The sequence below is a fragment of the Vigna unguiculata genome, chromosome 5, assembly GCF_004118075.2.
Source record: "Vigna unguiculata cultivar IT97K-499-35 chromosome 5, ASM411807v1, whole genome shotgun sequence".
Classification (NCBI taxonomy): Eukaryota; Viridiplantae; Streptophyta; class Magnoliopsida; order Fabales; family Fabaceae; genus Vigna; species Vigna unguiculata.
The window spans coordinates 4,290,521-4,302,519 of record NC_040283.1 but is presented as its reverse complement, the minus strand read 5'-3'; the positions used below and the strand labels follow the sequence as shown (position 1 = coordinate 4,302,519).

Genomic DNA, 11,999 nt, shown 5'->3' with positions numbered 1-11,999 from the left:
ATTCGGAATACTTCCATAATTTTCTCAAAGTGAAGGGCTGAATCTCTCTCCCTCTGTGTTTTTAGTGTGGGATTCCTGAATATGAACCATGGTTTGAACTCCTCTTTTAATACTTATTTCAATTGGTACTGACAAGGTGATTAAATAGAATTTTTTTTGACAATGTTATAGTTTTAGTGTAAATATCACTAAATCCAAGTTCGTTTGTCTAAACACACATTATTTTCATCCCTTACTCTCTTAAAATTATAAATTAAGAACAACATTTCTTAAGTTTTAAGGTACTTTGGATGGACACAGTCACGTAGGTCCAAAAAGTTAAACTCAGACGGCAACATCAGAAACAGCAAAGAAGCTTCCTAATGTTGTGCATTTCTTTACGAAATTTCCTTGATGACATTCTCCAAGTCTTTATGAGAAAAAGGTCTTGTCCTGAACTAGAAAATAAAATCAAGAGATAAGCTTCTATATACCTATATGAATTTCATTCAATTTCACAACATGTACCCATCATACTTCTACCCTTCTAGTTTCTGTGGTGCATTTGCAATAAACTTCACTAATTTGTGGTTCAACAGAAGAGGTATCGCTATTGAGCCATTCTGTGATCCTCCAAACTGCACTTCAAATCTTATGGCAAACTCTGGAGCTACACAAAGAACACCCTCCACCACCACCACACCTTCATCATCCACCTTAGACACTTATGAACCAAAAGAGCATCACGAAAAGTTATACACTGATTTCAAAATTTACTGGCCCTTCAACATGCCCTTGACTTCAGAAGCTGCAGCACTTCGTGTCATCAGAAACTTGGAGAACCTTGGCTTATACTACACACTATTCGTGTGGATCATTCTCTTCATTGTCCTCATTCCTCATCGTAAGATCTCATTGATTTTGCTGGTCATCATGACCTATGTGACAGTCCTTTACTGTTTAGTTCTAAGGGCATACCCCAAATCTGTTTTCCTTCACAGAAGCATTGATAAAAGATTTGTCTTGGGTTTGCTAGTGTTTGCAGCAATAGTGCAGCTGATTTTGACTGAGGCTGGGATTCATCTTGCAGTGACTTTGGCTTGTGCTGTGCCTTTGGTTTTGGTGCATGCAGTTTTGTGGGTTAGTCACCATGCCTTTGAGATTGAGGATGATTCTTGTACCAGAGAAGTTGCTCCTGTTGCTAGTAATAATAGATGTACATGTGGTGCTAAGGGCATAGAGAATGTTTAAAGTTTGATTAATGGTGTACATATGGTCTTAATTGCCATTGCAAGATGACAGTGGTTGTGGATTCTTGCAAGTTAAAGGAAAAATGTTCATACTTATAATCTCTGTCTACTTGTATATAATTTTCTTTGTGGATTTTGAATTTTGAATTTTTAAATTTTGAGAAAACTAATAAGGATTTATATAATTTTTTAGTAACCTGGGACTTATATAGTTTAAGAAAATATTTTTAGATAAAATAGTATTTATTTTCTTGATTTCAGATATGGTAATAACAAAAATATGTGCTTGATTTTAACTAATTTTAATGTTTTAAAAAGTTATAAAACAATTTTACCAATTTTGATTTTTTTTTAAATTCATAAAAAGAATTTTAAGAATTCAAATATCTATCTATTTAAATATATTTTTAAATTTAGTCTAACTTTCATTTTGAATAAAAAAATTTGTCGGTGTTGACTTTTAAATCTGGTAATAAGAAAACAACTACTTAAGTTGATGGGATATTAAAAACCTTTGAATTCATTATTGGATTTAGTTAGTCAAAATAAAAATGAATAATTTCGTGGAATATTTTTTGTACTGAGATGAGGTGCACACACAATTGAGGTAAAACATTATTAGAGAAAAATTATCAAAAACAGTATATTCCTATCTTTTATTACTGTTTCAATGTTGTCATGTATTTTACTACCTCTACCTCAAAAACCAAAGATTATAAAATAATATTCAAGCAATGAAAAGAAAAGTTCACCAATTCAAATAATTATCTTTTACTTTTGTTAGTACTCAAAATTTGACATAAACCAATTTGATTGATTCGTAATCATAGGTTCCTTAATCAGACATAATCATAAGTTCTTCTCACAAATTTCTTAATGCTTAATGTGTAACCTTGGTACTAAGATGTGATCAATCATATCATAAGGTAATGGAGATAGGTGATCAAGGTTCATGCAAAGGACAATATTTTTGCAGACAGTTACCCTTTTCTGGTATATAACTCAGAAGGGACATCTCGAACAGTAAAATAATCATCTCAAACAGTATAAAAAGATTATCCCCACAAACACATAATATTCTTATTTATTATATTATTTATAGTAAAGATATGAATATTATTTAATTTCATCTGCACGTCTAAATCATAGTCCCTGTCACACCAGTAAAATTATAGCAAAATTTGTAAATAAAAAACAAATGTCAGTATTAAACTGCTAAAATGTACACATAAAATTAAAACTATGTAGTAAAAAAGTTGGCGTTCACACCATATATATCTTTGAAAATTCATAAGTTGTCGTTGAAAAACACAGCATAGGGGAAGAAATTAAGCAGTAAGAAAGAAATTAATTCCACTACTGACATTGACAAGAGGATTTGAAGTTTCTGTGGAGTGATCTTGGAAGCTGGAAGCGAAACATTTTATGTTTTCATCTTGATAATCCTCTTGTATGATCATGGATTCTTTGAGTATTTCTTCGGTTACTGAACAAGCCAGAGAGAACAGTGTAAGCAAGAACTTCTTGCTTCCAAGAAAACCTGTAAGTTATTCTGTACACCTTGCTTTCTCTCAGAGTTGAATTGGACTGAATTTTGTAAACAAGCCTTATGCTTTCTGCAAGTTATGCAGTTAATAGTTTCTATGAACCGTTCTTCTCATTACAAATTGACTCTCTTATTTGCTTTAACTGGTCTTTTTATGCTGCAAATCTCGAAATCACAACAAAGGCAAGACAACCAAATCCAATCATATACAGGAAATTGCGTCGAGGGTCTGCTGGGAGAATTCCAGAGAAACAAATTGAGGTCTGAAAGTGTTAGTATATGTTTGATTTGAAGTTACACAGTGAAGTTTGATATAGAATTGTGTATTCTAATGTATGAATAGAAGAAGAAAAATATTGTTGTTTCTGCATTAAAAGTACTTAGTTCTTTTAGCTTTAATTCAAGCATGTACTCAATCATCTAGGTTAAATGAGTTTTAGATTTTTCAAATTTGGTTCAAAATGCATTTAGTTCATAGATCTTAAAAAATGTGACCTGATCATATATTTATCATAAAAGATGATGAACTTGGTCTATCTTCTGTGAATCTTCTGACACTAAAATTAGAAGCAGACAAGTTCATTGATTTATAACAAAACTAGTATCAAAAATATCAGTTTGACCATTTTTGCCCAAAAATTAAAAGGTCTAAACATTTCTTACCCTGATATCTTCTTCTTTCTTATCAAGTTTATCATTATGATCATCTCTGTTTTGTTTGATTTCTTTGTTTTCATTCTAACATATATGTACATGTTTTTTAAAGTACCCGACAAACAAGGAATTACTGAGAACAATAGCGTACTTGAGAACTGCTATATACTATGAGGTAAGATCACCACCATTGTTTCATTTCAGTACCCTTTTGAATTACATATAGAACTTTGAAGGGATGCTGAAATCATTAAATTGTATATATGATTTTTGACTCCAAATGGCATGCAGGATGATAAAATATTGCCTAACAATAAAGCCTGTATTACTGAGGAGGAAGATGAAGAAGAATGGAGCACACAAAGCGACCAGGAAAAAGGCCAAAAGCAGCTTGAAAAGTCAATTCAAAAGCCTAACAACAACGACTCTACGTACACACTCACCAAAAACCAGAGAAAGAAACGCAGCTACATTGACAATGTTAGTTATCTGATTAATTTGCTTGCTCAATCTAGAAAAAAAGGTGTATTAATTAAGGTTGGACACTTCCAATACCTATAAATTTTAAATATACAGAATAGTTTTTTTCCTCTGGAAAAGTATTGATAAATCACATTCAAGTGTAATTATTCTGAATTCGACTATACTGAGAACTTTATCACACTTTCATTTTAAAAAGCCATCGTAAGAAAATAAAGGAGAAAGATGTTATATATTTACTTTTAGTGACATGAGAATTTTGATTGTATTGGAATAAATATCAGTGAGAATCATAGTAACTTATTTGACTGATTCTTTCTACTACGGACAGACAAACAAGAAATGTGCTTTATCTTCTTCCTCTTCCCATGTGATAAACATAAAAAACATATGCAAAACTTCACAGCGTGGAGGCTTAGGATTGACAAAAAATGATTCTCACACAAGTGCTTCCATGTGCAAGGCATTCATACAGTTCTGCTCAACAGAGATAATTTGTCCACAAGAACATCGTGCTGCACTAGCAGTGAAGTTGTATGGAGTTCAAGTAGCACTGTTATCTGGTTTGGGTAACCCTTTTCAGAATATATCCCAATCCATAACAAGCTCAACAAACATTTCAAAGACACCAATTCTAAGTCTGTGGCAAGCCTCAAGTGGGTTCTTACCGGCCATAATATGGAGTGGAATGTTCATAGTGAGTTTTTTGTACACAATAGTGGTGGTTTGGTCTTTGGCTTTTAGAGTACCTATTATCTCTATGCTGTGCATTGCTCTTCTGTACTCTTTATCTGTGTTGGTTGCTGCAGCATCAGGATTTGATGTCGCTTGTGGCACGTTTAGATTGAGTGGCATCTTGTTTGCATGTTTAGGGGTTCTTGGTTTTGCTTTGATCCTTCTTATTCTGCTCTTGCTTGTGCTTTTTGCTTCCTAGAGACGCACAAAACAAGATGAAGGAGCAAAGTGATGAGTTCTTGGTGCCTTTGCAGTGTTGTGTTGTGGTAAATTTTTTGGTATTTGAATTTTTTCCTGCCATATCTTTTGGTGGAAGACTAATCTCATTTGTAATGCAATTAATAGAATGAATTTGTAACACTATTAAGATGGAATATGGGTTCTCCATTTTGTATAGATGGTGATTATCTTTATGGTTTGAATGATGAGAATTTTCAAACAATCTTCTCCAACGAGCTGGTGATTTGCAGCCAATGAAATTCTTTAGTGTCTTCTCAAAAAAATCAAGTAAGAAAAAATTATAAGTTGTAATTGTTGGAGATCTCATGAGTCAACAATATACAAGTAGATACAAATATCATTTTATAAGTCAATTTTATAATATTAAGTTAAACTTAAAATCTATTTCTTAAAAAAATATCCTAAATCTATCCTAATCAGATTTGTTATTTGTTGGAATATAAATTTTATCTTAGAAATTTGTTTTTTAAGATTGAATTAGACTTAAAAGTAACCGGTTATAATATGAGATTAACAAAGATATTCTTATAATAAATTCTCCATCCCAAAAGTCCAAAACATCACACAATTGGAATTGTTGAGATGAATTATTTAATTTTGAAAAGATGCATTAATTATCATTTTTGTTGTACATCACAATCAATTGGACTTTGGGGCATATGGATGCATTTGCCTGCTTTTATTACAACCATGTATTTAATTCTTTTAGTAATATTATTTGAAGGATAACAATGATTTTCTTCTACAAAAAACAAAAAAAACTCATCCATCATGTTTATGTAAAAAAGACCTAGATAGAACGAAATAATGACAGTAAAGACTGAGGCCACACAAATTTAAACAGCATCAGAATAATTCTCAGCAACACTTTCATCATGGCCAGTGAGAGGAACCATTTCTCCTTTAGCAGAAGCAGTCTCAACCTCAAAGGCATCAAAACTAGCCCACAAAACAGCATGAACCAAAACCAAAGGAACACTACTAGCCAAAACCACTGCAAGATGAATACCAGCCTCTGTCAAAATCAGCTGCAGTGCAGTTGCAACTGCCAGCAAAGTCAACACAACCCTTTTATCTATGATCCTGTGAAGCACAACAGAGTTTGGAAACGCCCTCAGAATTAAACAGTAAATGGTTGTGACATAGGTCATGATCACCAGCAGAATCAAGGACACCTTACGCTTAGGGATGAGGGTTATGAAGAGTATGATCCACACAAAGAGTGTGTAGTACAAGCCAAAACTCCCTATGTTTCTCATGATTCGAACTCCTGCAGCTTCTGATGTCGATGGTATGTTGATGGGGCAGTAGATTCGGAAGTTGGCATAGAAAATTTCTCGAGACCCTTTTGGTTCTTGTTCATGAGGGTCAGTGGATGATGGTGCTGGTGGAGAGGAAGGTATTCTCTGTTTGGCTCCATAGTTTGCCATGGCACTTGAAGTGAAAGTTTGAAGATCTAATAATATGAAAAATTTGCTCACAACTTTCTGAGTTTAATTTGAACCAACTTGATGCATATATAGAATATGTAAACAGCAGAATCATAGAAATTGCTCTCAGAATAGCTGGTTGACTACAGCTTTCAATTTGAAGACTTAGAAATAATTTGCGTGTTGAGGACTTAGTCAACTATTACTCACAGAATACAAACTTCACCATAAAACTCTGTAGTTATTGGTTAATTTTTAACTACCTAGTTCTGGACTAATAGATATATTAATATTGGCATCACAATTGCTTTAGTATTGGTAATTAGGGAGAAAGAGCAAAACTGTTTGTTTGTGAAGTTGGATTAGTCTCAAGATTTGGAATTTAAAAAAAAACCTTTTTGTAGATTACTTTGGTACAAAGTATAATATGTTTCAGCTGAGGTTGTTTTATACTAAGTAACAGTGTTTGCGTCTGTTTTCCAAATGGAAGGAATATGCAGAAAACAAAGGGAGGCAAAGAAAATTATGCAGTGTGCATTGGGCTAATAGCAACTGCTAAATCTGGATGGAAGACTCATTCTATCTTCATACATCCAACTTGAAATATACGTATACTAAGAGTTTCAAATTATGAATAGGGTGGGCGTAGAAAATCTGGCAAAAACCACCACTTTTTGCAATTTTTTTGAAAATTACTGAAATGGGACATATTTTAAAACAATAAAAAAAAAAAAATAGATAAGTAGACACTGAAAATTTCGTGCCAAAGATGACACAATTTTTTTTTATGAAAAAGTCGTATTAAAAAACATAATTTTAATTTAAAATATTTTTATCGTTGAAATTATGCTAATTTGATACAACTTTAACATGAAAAATACTTTAAATTAATGTCAGATCACCTTAATGCATTGATAAGAACTCTTTATAATGAAATTATGATTAAACTTACACACTTTTATAATTTGTTTGACATCCGTCACATTTTAGTAATTTTGAAAAGAAATTATCCCATTCTCCTATAAAATCTACTCTATACATAAAAAATTATAAAAATATTTTTTACTTAATAGACCAGTATCATTTGTCAAACTAAAAAAAATAGTTATATAAATTTTTTAGTTAAAAGTAATATACAAAATTAACTTATTTTTACAAAATTATATATTTTTAGGAACTGTATTAATTTAATGTAATAAAAATATGTAGTGTTTCATAATTTGTTTTTGTTTAAGTGCTTAGGTTATTAGGGCACCTAGTAGAAGATTTGGCAAGCAACTAAATGAAGTCAAAATTGGGGACCTTCTATGAACTTACAGATGTTGAATATTTAATGCATGAGACTGTTGAATGAATTTAGCCACGAGTTTATTCAAACATTCAATGATGATAATACTATAATATAATCCTCAAAATTCCTTCTTTGAGTTTACATTTTTGTGTGTGCAATGTAAAATGTTACAAAACTAAAAAATATGGTTAATATAACTTTGTAATAATCATAAAAAATATATTTTCCTTTGTGTATGTCTTTCTTTCACCTGTTTCACGTTCATTAAAAAAATACAATCTATTTTATTTGTAAAAATATCAAATTTGTGATTAAGTTGTTCTTTGTTTTATTGGCGGTTGAAGTAATTGGAGTAAAAACACTGAATAAAAAGAAAATAGCAGTTTGATAATGTTATGCTAAAAGACCATGCATCAGAAAAAAATATCTGATATCTAATGTTATGCTAAAAGACATGCATAAGAAAAAATCCTTTGGTAGTTAAGAGTTAGCCATGGAAAACTCTGTTTCATCTCTCTCTCTGGGTTTCCCTCCAAACCCAACACCCAACATTTTCCAAGTCTTCAGCTTTACACCTTCCAAAACCCAGCAAACGAGACCTCCCAGATTCACCACTCCCAGAAAACACAGGACCAAGAAGGTAAAACCGTTCACAGAAAAGGACGCGTTTCCGTGCTCCTTACCCCTCCACAACAAAAACCCAATCTTCATCTACAAAGACATCAAGCGTTTCGCTCGCCAGAACAAGCTCAAGGAAGCTCTCACCATCTTGGACTACGTGGACCAACGTGGCATTCCCGTGGATGCCACAACTTTCTCTTCTGTCATCGCCGCGTGCATTCGTACCAAGTCATTGGCACAAGGGAGGGAAGTTCACATCCATATCAGAATCAATGGACTCGAAAGCAACGTTTTCTTGCGGACAAAGTTGGTTCAGATGTACACCTCATGTGGGTCGTCAGAAGAGGCGCGTAAACTGTTTGATGGATTGCCCTGTGAGAGTGTCTACCCGTGGAACGCTTTGCTCAGAGGGACTGTGGTTTCTGGGGAAAGGCAGTACATTGAGTTGCTCAAGACTTATGCCGAGATGAGGGCTTTGGGGGTTCAGCTGAATGTGTACAGTTTCTCCAATGTGATCAAGAGCTTCGCCGGCGCATCGGCGTTTTCGGAAGGGCTGAAGACTCATGCGCTTTTGATTAAGAATGGATTTGTGGATAACTACATTCTTAGAACCAGTTTGATTGATATGTACTTCAAGTGTGGGAAGGTTAGGCTTGCTTGCCGTGTGTTTGAGGAAATTCCTGAGAGGGATGTTGTCGCGTGGGGGGCGATGCTTGCTGGGTTTGCACACAATAGAAGACAGAGGGAAGTGTTGGAGTATGTGAGGTGGATGGTGAAGGAGGGAGTGAACCCGAATTCGGTTGTGATTGCAATTGCGGTTCCTGTGATTGGGGAGGTTTGTGCAAGGAGGTTGGGTCAGGAGTTTCATGCTTATGTTTTGAAGACGAAATCTTACTCTAAGCAGGTGCCGGTTCAGTCTGCTTTGATTGATATGTATTGCAAGTGTGGGGATATGATTTCGGCAAGACGGGTTTTTTATGGTTCCAAGGAGAGGAATGTGGTTTGTTGGACGGCTCTGATGGCGGGGTATGCTGTGAATGGAAAACTTGAGCAGGCACTGAGGTCCACCATTTGGATGCAGCAAGAAGGATTCAAGCCTGACGTGGTGACGATTGCGACTGTTCTTCCAGTCTGTGCACAGTTGAGGGCTCTGGAACAAGGGAGGCAAATTCATGCTTATGCTCTGAAACGTTGGTTTCTGCCTAATGTCTCTATAACTTCTCAATTGATGATGATGTACTCTAAGTGTGGTGTTGTTGAGTATTCTAGACGATTATTTGATAATATGGAAGAAAGGAATGTGATTTCGTGGACCGCCATGATTGATTCATTAATAAAAAATGGACATCTTTGTGAAGCACTTGGTGTGATGAGGTCAATGCAATTGACAAAGTACAGGCCTGATTCTGTTGCTATAGCAAGGATGTTGAGTGTTTGTGGTGAACTAAAACTTGTAAAGCTTGGGAAGGAGATTCATGGGCAGATCTTGAAAAAGGACTTTGCATCAGTTCCTTTTGTTTCTGCAGAACTTATAAATACGTATGGCTTATTTGGAGATGTTAACAAGGCTAAGTTGGTGTTTAATGCAGTCCCCGTTAAAGATTCTATAACATGGACTGCTCTTATAAAGGCTTATGGATATAATGAACTGTATCACGATGCAATTGGCCTTTTTTATCATATGGGAGCTTCTCCGAATCACTTCACTTTTGCAGCCATTCTATCTATATGTGACAGAGCTGGATTTGTTGATGATGCTTGTAGAATCTTCAACTTAATGCCTAAATATAAAATTGAAGCATCTAAGGAACACTTTGCAATTTTGGTGCAACTACTTACCCGCAATGGTCAACTAGAGAAAGCTCAAAGATTTGAACAAATGAGTTCTTTCTTGTAAAAGAGATAACACCACCTTTTACTTTTGAAAGACTTAGAATGTTAAGCAATCCAGAATCCTCCCATGTAACTTTTGGCACAAAATTTGTAATATGTATTTGAAATTTTGTTCCATAGTATACGGCTTACAAGATTTTCTCCGAGCTTCTCTACCAAATTAAGTGTTTATATAATTCATACATGAATTTGTAGCTTTTGAAGATCATAAAAGAGCTAATTTCAAGTGCCACTTCTTAATGCTTTTGGGAGTCGGGTGTTTTAAAAATGATTTGGACAAACGTAACCTTATCAGGTTTCAATATTGCAATTCATGCCATTCTTAAATTTTTGAAACCCTGAACATAGTGATATATATAGTTTTGCACAAGAGATCAATTTATTCATATTATAAGAAGGTATCATATAATAAATCTATTTACTTTTATATTATGATAAGTGGAAGGAGATGTGTTTTATTGTTGACCATTTAGATGGATGAATGTTTTCAAAGATATTTATACTTGAGTAACTTGATTCTCTAAAGTGAATCCAAAAGAAAAAGAAAAAGAAAAAAAACATGAAATTGAATAGTATCATTGTAGATTATCCACTTTGCTTATCATCACTTCACTTCTACGCTACATAACGGAAATGCTTCTCTGTTACTCTCTTCATCTCCCAATTGTATCTTCTTACTCACACAAATCAACCCGCGTTCCCAACACCAGCGGTTACATAAAGTTCCAAACCAGGTACCGCGAAAACCTGCGATACCTTCGAACGTTGACCATAATCGACCCCAAAACCAAACCGGAGGACCTCCCTCTCCCGAACGATGTCGACCACATCATCCGCACTCTCACGTTCCTAAAGTCACGCTCCTTCTCCGACGCCGACATCCCCCGCCTCAACTACCTCACCCCTGAGCTCTTCACTACCGCCGTCGTCCCCTCCGACTTCGCCGCCGTGTTCTCCTTCCTGGCCGACGAACTCCCGGCCACCGCGTCGGAGTCTCGCTATCTCATCCTCCGATGCCCCAGGCTGCTCTTCTCCCACGTCGACCTCTGCCTCCGCCCCACGCTCCAATTTCTCCGCCAGGTCCGCACTCATGAATTTCATTTTCATATTTTATTTTAAATTATAAGAAAATAAAATAAGTAATTATTAGTTGTGGTGTATTTTTACACACCATTTATCTTATGTGTATATATATTTTAAAAGTAATTATTATAAATGTTGGAAGAATGATTGGATTTAATTATGTTATGAGTTGAGATTTAATGTATTAGTCCCATTTAGATCGGCATCCAGGGGCTGAACAAGCCCACGACGCGGAACGCGCACTTACTGAACACGCGGGTGCATAAACTACATGCGAAGGTTCAGTTCTTGCAGGAATTAGGGTTTCAGTACGAGGAGGCACTGAAAGCATGTGCGAGGTTGCCGGCCCTTTTTGGGTATGACGTGGGGAACAATCTATGGCCGAAGTATGTGTATCTTGTGAAGGAAATGGAGAGGGATTTGGAGGAGTTGAAGAAGTTTCCTCAGTACTTTGGGTTCAGTTTGAAGGAGAGGATTGTGCCAAGGCACTTGCATTTGAAGGAGAGGGGTGTTAGGATTCCCTTGAACAGAATGTTGATGTGGGGTGATGAAAAGTTCTACAACAACTGGAAGTGATACTGTTGTATTTCCTCAAACATAAATCATGCAAATGCTGTTGAATCTTCTAAAATCTGATGTTGTCCTTTAGTAAGTAATAATCCTTAGGACTAGAAAATAATAAAAAATTAATCCTATTTATAGAAAATTTGTCAACTTTGTAAATTTTTTTTTGAAAAAACCTCATTTTCCTTGTTTCTCCACAGTATTCATTCAACTTTCTCCGAATAATGTCTGTT

General features: G+C 35.0%; 5 protein-coding genes across 8 annotated transcripts; 4 read left to right on the top strand and 1 right to left on the bottom strand.

The window, feature by feature from the left end:
- Positions 1-31: 31 nt before the first annotated feature.
- On the top strand, positions 32-1,358 carry LOC114185300. 2 transcript variants are annotated; one of them, XM_028072955.1, is made up of 2 exons: positions 32-883; positions 1,016-1,358. In XM_028072955.1, exons 1-2 carry the CDS (start codon positions 478-480, stop codon positions 1,228-1,230), a joined length of 621 nt encoding a protein of 206 aa, XP_027928756.1. In that variant the 5' UTR covers positions 32-477; the 3' UTR covers positions 1,231-1,358. The 2 variants fall into 2 exon arrangements, with proteins under 2 accessions (XP_027928756.1, XP_027928755.1); XM_028072954.1 differs by having other exon boundaries at positions 32-1,358.
- Positions 1,359-2,518: 1,160 nt separating this feature from the next.
- On the top strand, positions 2,519-5,038 carry LOC114184240. 3 transcript variants are annotated; one of them, XM_028071523.1, is made up of 5 exons: positions 2,519-2,771; positions 2,959-3,036; positions 3,542-3,604; positions 3,721-3,909; positions 4,241-5,038. In XM_028071523.1, the coding sequence occupies exons 1-5, from the start codon at positions 2,682-2,684 to the stop codon at positions 4,841-4,843; spliced, it is 1,023 nt and encodes a 340-aa protein (XP_027927324.1). In that variant the 5' UTR covers positions 2,519-2,681; the 3' UTR covers positions 4,844-5,038. The 3 variants fall into 3 exon arrangements, with proteins under 3 accessions (XP_027927324.1, XP_027927325.1, XP_027927323.1); XM_028071524.1 differs by lacking the exon at positions 2,519-2,771 and having other exon boundaries at positions 2,783-3,036; positions 4,385-5,038; XM_028071522.1 differs by lacking the exon at positions 2,519-2,771 and having other exon boundaries at positions 2,783-3,036.
- A 441-nt stretch (positions 5,039-5,479) lies between these two features.
- On the bottom strand, positions 5,480-6,445 carry LOC114183658. Its single transcript, XM_028070747.1, has one exon. It carries the CDS (start codon positions 6,312-6,314, stop codon positions 5,721-5,723), a length of 594 nt encoding a protein of 197 aa, XP_027926548.1. The 5' UTR covers positions 6,315-6,445; the 3' UTR covers positions 5,480-5,720.
- Positions 6,446-8,017: 1,572 nt separating this feature from the next.
- Positions 8,018-10,265, top strand: LOC114183630 (pentatricopeptide repeat-containing protein At1g71460, chloroplastic). The gene has a single exon (XM_028070711.1). The coding sequence runs from the start codon at positions 8,099-8,101 to the stop codon at positions 10,121-10,123; it is 2,025 nt and encodes a 674-aa protein (XP_027926512.1). The 5' UTR covers positions 8,018-8,098; the 3' UTR covers positions 10,124-10,265.
- Positions 10,266-10,635: 370 nt separating this feature from the next.
- On the top strand, positions 10,636-11,925 carry LOC114184823 (transcription termination factor MTEF1, chloroplastic). Its single transcript, XM_028072137.1, has 2 exons — positions 10,636-11,199; positions 11,401-11,925. The coding sequence occupies exons 1-2, from the start codon at positions 10,753-10,755 to the stop codon at positions 11,776-11,778; spliced, it is 825 nt and encodes a 274-aa protein (XP_027927938.1). The 5' UTR covers positions 10,636-10,752; the 3' UTR covers positions 11,779-11,925.
- Positions 11,926-11,999: the final 74 nt, after the last annotated feature.

What these genes read in the sequence shown, in the direction of transcription:
- LOC114185300 (XM_028072954.1), top strand. Translation starts at nt 478, where the DNA reads ATGAATTTCATTCAATTTCACAACATGTACCCATCATACTTCTACCCT.
- LOC114184240 (XM_028071522.1), top strand. Translation starts at nt 2,839, where the DNA reads ATGCTTTCTGCAAGTTATGCAGTTAATAGTTTCTATGAACCGTTCTTC. An exon ending in TTCCAGAGAAACAAATTGAG is followed by an intron (nt 3,037 to 3,541) that starts GTCTGAAAGTGT and finishes TGTTTTTTAAAG; the next exon opens with TACCCGACAAACAAGGAATT. An exon ending in GAACTGCTATATACTATGAG is followed by an intron (nt 3,605 to 3,720) that starts GTAAGATCACCA and finishes AATGGCATGCAG; the next exon opens with GATGATAAAATATTGCCTAA.
- LOC114183658 (XM_028070747.1), bottom strand. Translation starts at nt 6,314, where the DNA reads ATGGCAAACTATGGAGCCAAACAGAGAATACCTTCCTCTCCACCAGCA.
- LOC114183630 (XM_028070711.1), top strand. Translation starts at nt 8,099, where the DNA reads ATGGAAAACTCTGTTTCATCTCTCTCTCTGGGTTTCCCTCCAAACCCA.
- LOC114184823 (XM_028072137.1), top strand. Translation starts at nt 10,753, where the DNA reads ATGCTTCTCTGTTACTCTCTTCATCTCCCAATTGTATCTTCTTACTCA. An exon ending in CGCTCCAATTTCTCCGCCAG is followed by an intron (nt 11,200 to 11,400) that starts GTCCGCACTCAT and finishes AGTCCCATTTAG; the next exon opens with ATCGGCATCCAGGGGCTGAA.